The 7,500-nt window shown below is 37.7% G+C and overlaps 1 protein-coding gene across 1 annotated transcript in view; it reads left to right on the top strand.

The window, feature by feature from the left end:
- LOC106877286 (S-crystallin 4) overlaps positions 1–7,500 on the top strand; it is a 17,616-nt gene that overhangs the window by 5,501 nt on the left and 4,615 nt on the right. Inside the window, exons 3-4 of the mRNA XM_014926155.3 lie at positions 2,820–2,935; positions 6,846–6,887. Of these exons, the coding sequence (XP_014781641.1) occupies positions 2,820–2,935; positions 6,846–6,887 (158 nt within the window). The remainder of the gene's footprint in view (positions 1–2,819; positions 2,936–6,845; positions 6,888–7,500) is intronic.

The following is a 7,500-nucleotide window of genomic DNA, read 5'->3' as shown; positions in this document are numbered from 1 at the left end:
ATTACAGTGAAGAGAGATTAATTAGAGCTCATAACACTCCCGACTGTTTCTCCAATCACAGAATGGTCTGTAGTAAGGTATTTATCAAATCATATAAAGAGGCCATTGAAATCCAATATATTTCCTGAAATAAATGTGTTTTCACTAAAAAAATCCTGAACCGATACAAAATTTTGAAATACATCTAAATTCGAAACTTTAAAATAAAGAGGAAAGTAATGGCCCTGAAGTCTTGCGGCATAATCTTCGTGACAGTATCATATATGCTAAAGAAGTTCTAGAAGTATTGAAATTAGTTAAATGAGAATGATTCTCAAATCAAATCTATCCTAAAAGTTATGCACGAGAGACACAAGACATGAATCTCAAACAAAAACTCACTATCTCTAAGAAAATTGCTGAAACAAATTGAGATGAAAAATTCTCGGTTGGTAAAAAGCTCCAGAATTGGAACCCCCCCCCCCACAACCTGAGAGAATTGTATCATTATTTGAAGGACGTATATGGTAAGAAAAATGCACAGTTTCTAAAGACAGGTTGAAAACCTTAGGTAGTACAGACGAAATGCAGAAAAGATGGGCAAAACACTTTAAATCCAAGTTAAATCAAGAATCCACTACCGATCCTGAAGTAATCAATGAAACCCTTCAGAGGCCTGTAACTGAGGAACCTGCAGAAGATCTTTCCTTGGAAAAGGTAAGTACTGGTATTGAAACGACTTTCCAATGGTAAAGCTTCTGGGCAAGGCAGTATTCCCATAGACGTGTACAGGCATGGTGATAAACAACTCGTAAGAAAGGTACACAAATTCATCTGCTTGATCTGTTCTCCAATAGTTCAAATGCACTTTACAAAAACATAGGGAAGAAAAATGTACGTGATAATCACTGAGGTGTAAGTTTGTTGTGAAAAACTGGAAAAATCCTTACCAGGGTGATTCTTAACTGCTTCAATATGCATGTAGTAAACATCATAAATCCAGTATTCCAATATGGATTTTGGGCTGGGAGAGGCACAGTTGACATGATTTTTGCTGTTAGGAAAGTTCAAGAAACAGTACATGAGTAAAATACTGACTTTTACACGGTCTTTTTTGACTTGACGAAGGCGTTTGATACAGTGAATCGTGAGATGCTTTGGAAAACTTTGTACGAAGAAATGATGGCAATAATGATATCTAACGGTCAACTTTCACAAGCATTTTCTGCTTCTACTGGAACTAAACACAACAGTGTTTAGCTCCTGCACTTTTCGCCATATTCTTTTCGACGATGTTCCAGCATGCTTTTAAGGATTACCATGATTGTATAAAATTTAAGTTTCAAAAAGACGCAGGTCTATTAAGCCTAAATGGGCAAAGCTTTACAACAAAGTAAAAACCAGAGAAGAGTTTTTACGCAGTTTACTGTTCGGAGATGGTTGCACTTTGATTTCTTATACATTTGAAGGAATTCAAGGATTAGCAGACATGTTTGCTGCGGCAGCTCATGCATTTGGGCTGCCTGTAGGCATTAAGAGGGCTGAAATTTTATTTTCGGGACAGGACATACTCGAGATACAAACGTGCTGATTGAACACATGCCACTCAAATGGGTCAGGGTCCTCTAGTATCTTAGAAGAACTGTAAAATTTAAGAGCACACTTGAATGGTAGAACATCGAAAGCTACAAGAGCGTTTGTGAAAACTTTCCTATCCTTTCTGGGATGAATAGTATCAGCTTCAAAATCAAAATGCATATAAATATTTTACTTTGAGCAACATTATTGTATGGTGTAAAAGCATGAATTCCATACTATAGACATATAAAGAAACTTGAACCGTTTTACATGCGTTGTCTGCGCAATATCTGCAACATAAAATGACGTGATAAAGTTATCCAATGTCAATATCTTAAGAAAGCGTAATATCTGCACTATCGAAAACACGCGATTGAGAATTTAGTGCAGTTCAGCAAGGCACGTTGTTCGCATACAAGGTAATAACATTACGAACATTCTATGGTATGTTCAACAAGTAGTGGGATTCCGCAGCAATGAGAAATCCGTGCTAAGATACAAGTATAAGTTTGCACAATCATTAAAATTACTACAGCTTAATGAAACTGTTTTGGAAAGTTAACCCCTAGATCGATCCAAGGGGCATAACATGTGTCGTGATGTATCTAAACAATTTGAGCTGGAGAAACAGAATTAATCAAAATAATCATTGTCCTGGTTGTCACTTTATTGCAAACTCTATACCTTGACTCACAATCCATCCACGTATCCATTGCAAAGAGATGCACCTTAGTTTCTTCAAGTCGCTTAATTTTATTTTCAACCCTTTCCTTCAGACACGAATACGTCGAAATCGACAGGAAGGACCATCATCATTATTAATATAGCTTTCACATTTTGGCACATTTTTTAAAATTATTATATTTGATGGCATGTAAATAGGCCTACTCTGAACATGCGCGTTTTGACTGGAAGAAATGAAAGAGAGAGGGATATCTGCCCGAGATGTCGTTGGTGACAGCGGCTCCAGGATGTTCAGGGATCATGGGTTAGGGTTAGCCCCTCGGTGAAGCTTCCCTTCTTTTGAAGAATTTTGTTGCTTAATATTTTATTGTAATTTAAGATACCCAGCTGCCAGAATCGTTAACACCCCGGGCAAAATGCTTACCGGCATTTCGTCTGTACTTACGATCTGAGATCAAATTCCGCCGTGGTTGACTTTGTCTTTCGTCTCTCTCGGGGTCAATAAAGTAAGTATAAGTTGAGTACTGGGGTCGTTGTAATCGACTAAATTTCTTCTCTGTATTGTTATACTTCGTCAGGTCTTCATGGTCGAAATGGCCAAGAAATATCCAGAGTGGATTACATATGTCAGTGCTTTTATGATATTCTCGACTGCTACATGAAAATGTATCATGAAAAAGACAGACAACTTCATGTAAGTAACTTTAATCACGGTAAGCAATTAGCAACTAATTACAAAGCTGATTAGCAGTTCATGTAATTAAATCATTTCAGTAGAGTTCAGCAATTATCTACGAAAATATTTAAATGAGGAATTGATTAGTCAATGATGTTAAATTAAATAATTACACCCTACCTGCTTTTTCTTTCCAGTTGCCACTACTCATGGCTGACTTCAAATTTCCTGTCTTTCTCTGAATTGCTTTCCATTTTGTTTCTATGAAGTCTTTCATTGTTATTTCTTCTTCTTCCTTGCATGTCTGCTTTATTTGTCTTCCATTACTCTCTCCTCTCCTTTTCTCCATATTTCTTCCGCAGATACTTATATTTATTCTAATTTCCCTATTCTTCATTAACATCTTCCTTCACGTTTAGACATCTTTTTTCTTTTCCATTTTTGTTCTTTCTTTCTTTCTTTCTTTGCTTCTTCCTGTTTTATTTCCTGTATCTAATTTTTCTTTATTCCGATGCTAACTCAGCATCTTACATTTGTTTGTTTGTTTGTTTGTTTGTTTGTTTGTTTGTTTGTTTCTTTGTTTCTTTCTTTTTTCTTTCTTTCTTTCTCACTACTCTCCCTTTCCATTCTATTCTAGGCGTCTTTTCCTCTCTTGTTTTCTATCCGTCTGTCTGTCTGTCTATCTCAGTCTCTCTCTCTCTCCCTCTCTTTGACTATCTTACTCTTCTAGTTCAAAAGTAGCATCTTTCTTTCCTTTTTTTCTTTTTTCTTCCTTCTCCCCCTTCTCCATCCCCCTCTCCTCCACCGACCCTCTCCTCCTCTCCTCCACCGACCCTCTCCTCCTCTCCTCCACCGACCCTCTCCCCTTTCATCCACCACCCCTCTTGTCTCTCCGCTTTCGTTTTCACTACAGAAATCGTATCATCCTTTTCTCTCTTTTGTTTTCATTTTACTTTGTTTCTCTTTCTTGTTCTCTTCCGCCGTATTCTGCCATTAACCATCCGCCTCATACTTATTTGCAACTTACTCAACACTGCGATCCAAGACAACAAGGGAGCATCTTGCCTTTAGAACACACACACACACACACACACACACACACACACACACACACACACATACATACGCACGGACACACACAATCACACACTCTCACGTACACACAGATACACATTCACACAGACAAACAGAGAACACTTACAGACACAGACACACAGACACAGGCACACAGTCAGACACACTCACAAACAGACACACACACGGACACACACAAACACACAAACAGACAGAGCGACACACACACACACACACACACACACACACACACACACACACACACAGAAATAGGCACACATACACACGCACATGACGAGTTTCCACATAGTTTCCGTCCACGAAATTCACTCATTAGACTTTGGTCGGCTCTAGAGGTTTTGGTACATGCCACTTGCTCCAGGTGATGCAAGATGAGACTGAATCCATGTGTTGTCATGGCGAGCTTGTTAGCTTCATACTGCTGCTGAAAAACTACGACTGGCTATGACTTCAATAAATAATGGTTTCTAATTTAGTCACCGGACCAGTGATCTTTAGGGGAAGGGATCGATACTATCCATCTCAATAGTTGACTCTCCTTCACTCAGGGCAGTTCACTTTGTTGCACAGAGGTGATCTGACTAAATAACGTAGTCTCAACTGGGCGTGGTCTCATATACTCATCTCGGCCAGCACAGACTATCTGTACTTGTGTTAGTAAAGCATTATGTATTTAGAAATGTGGTCAAATCGTATTATTACGACTGTATTCAGAGAAGGGCTAATTGACTGGTTGGCAATTAATTATTTATTGTTATGTTTCAGCCACTAATTAACTCATACAATCGCTGATTATTCTCCCTCTTTTTTTTTTTTTTTTCATTCTATGACAGTTTTGTCCTTTTGATCTGGCAAGCTGCTTACTCTCTGCATTAAGACCACGTGACACTCTGTTCTGTTTGTCTTTCACTGAGCCAAATTACCCAGGGAGACAATCCATACGACAAATGATAATCAAGCTTTTTTTAATCATATATAATGGGGTGAGAGCATGCATAAACGAATACACAAACGCATATGCGCCTTTACATGAGTTTAAACGCTCGGACACCCACTCACAATCCCTTCCCCCAATACTCCATACATGTAATACTCCTACACACATTCCAACCCTGCACGAGCACCATCTCCTTTCTTTTAAACATTTTCAGAAAGCGCTTGTACCCTTAGAGTGTCACATAAAGTTTTGGGGAAAAGGGAAATAATTCTTGAAACAGCCCATGCTGAATTCGTTTCGTCTATTCTCAAAGCACTCATTAATCGGATGTGATTGTTTTAATCTCTAATAACGGAGAGTAGTGGCCAAATTCTTTTCATACCTGCTAGCTCTGACGAGGCCCCTGTATTACATAACTGTACAGCTGTCTAGTATCCGGTATTAACACCAAGTACGAAACCGATTGGTAAGATCGGCTGTAATTGATATCCAATACTGTATAATTTGTTTAATATACTCAATCTCTTGACAAATACTCGAGTGCACATTTTTAATATCTTATGTTTTCCTAGACGATCTAATTAATAGTCATTATGTGGTAAAGAGACAAAAAAAAAAAATAGCTCCGAGAGAACTGTTGGCTGAATCTTATTTTAATAAATAGGAGATAACAACAGATATGTTTTAATCTCATTTAAACCCCTGAGTAAGTCATTGCCTTCTTCGACCTTTACAAACTAGTGTCAAGAAAAGGATGTGTCGTTGCTGTGTTCCACTTCACAATTCTTATTCTAAACATTATACAAAATCATTCCATCTAATATTGAACCCCTCTAGAATTTCTTCAGCTGACTTGTGTAGTTCAGACCGAAGGTTAATTGCAACAATCTCGGTATAAAACAGCATTGACTAAATAATTGTCACTAAATAAGGGTTAATGGCTTAGGCACCGAGAGCAGATCGTAAAGAGCTGGAAGAGATACGGCAAGATTCTCACTATTCTAACAGTCAACTGCCTTTCTATCACTAAACAATCTTTTCTGATATACGCAGGGGGCCTCAAGTTTTGGGGGAAGAGGGTAAGTTAATTACGTTGACCCTAGTGCTCAACTGGTACTCCTCATTTCACCGAGCACGAAAGGATTTTGAACTCAAAACGTAAAGACGGACAAAATACGGTGAGGTAATTTGTCCAGCGTGCTGACGATCTGCCATCTCGACGCTTTTCCGTCAATAAAGAATATATGTTTCTAGAATGGTGCAAGAAATGGAATTTAGAAGAGAATTTAGCTGATATCATCGATACCTTTAGTTGACTGATGCTTTGTTTTAACGACTCCCCACACCCACAACAAAGTTAAAATCAAATTTCATTTTAGCAGAATGAATATATCAAGTCCTAAAACCTAGAGTCTAATCTGATCTAACAGAGAATTGGTCAAAAGAATCAGAGCTTGCTACTCACCTTTTTCGTCTATCGAATAAAGGGTTGGTGTAGCGAAATAAGTTTCACTCATGAATGTTACGTGAAGTCAAGGAAGCGGGCTGGCAGAATCATTAGGGCACCCGGCGAAATGCATAGCAGCATTTCGTCCGTCTTCACGTTCTGAATTAAAATACCACTGAGGTCGACTTTGCTTTTCATTCTTTTGGTGTCCATAAAATATGTACTAGGTGAGTAATAGGGTCGATGTTATCGACTTTATTCCTTCCTAAACATTACTATTCTTTTGCCAAAATTGGAAACCAATATTATGTGAGGTCAGGAAAACGATACAAACTGATATCCTTGTAAATATAGTTACGTACCATTCTTGAAAAGGTGGGCAATAATTTCTTGTTATAATTTCTTTTAATATTTCCTTTGAAATTAATTAACAATCTTCTATTTTTAAGAATGAAACCAGTAGAAGATCAAGTAACAAGGAAGATAAATTGGTGAGTTTTATATTACTGCTTACAACAATACTTTCAATTTACTGACACAGAGGCGGAATATTCAGACATGCAAATGTATGAATTCTTTTTACCTACTTGCAATTAATAAATCTGTGATTTACAATCACTCCCGTTGTACACCACAAGTGTTTAATCCAGCGGCCCTTCAGTTTTTTAAAGCCGTATAAAAGAACTCGAAAGTTTGGGCCTCCAGCCGGGCTTTTTCGGATACCATTAAAGCCACGAAATTTTCAGCAGTCCTCATATATATATATATATATATATATATATATATATATATATATATATATATATATATATATATGATTTAAAATTAATAATTTGCATGTTGGGTATGTCCCTAGTAGTACCTTCACTGGCTATGGCTACCTGGCGGCATCTTCGGTAATTGCAGAATCAGAATTCCTTAGTCTAATATGAGTACATATGCACACACACACACACACACACACACACACACACACACACACACACACACACACACACACACACACACACACACACGTATGTATGTACGTTTCTTGTTGAAACTGCGCGATCGGTTTCTTTATAGTGATAAATATAGAAAAATCGGACCTAAGAAAAATAGCCA

The sequence above is a fragment of the Octopus bimaculoides genome, chromosome 5 (genome assembly GCF_046866305.1).
Source record: "Octopus bimaculoides isolate indiv1 chromosome 5, ASM4686630v1, whole genome shotgun sequence".
Taxonomy (NCBI): domain Eukaryota; kingdom Metazoa; phylum Mollusca; class Cephalopoda; order Octopoda; family Octopodidae; genus Octopus; species Octopus bimaculoides.
The sequence above is the reverse complement of the archived record's forward strand: the minus strand, read 5'-3'. Positions and strand labels throughout refer to the sequence as shown.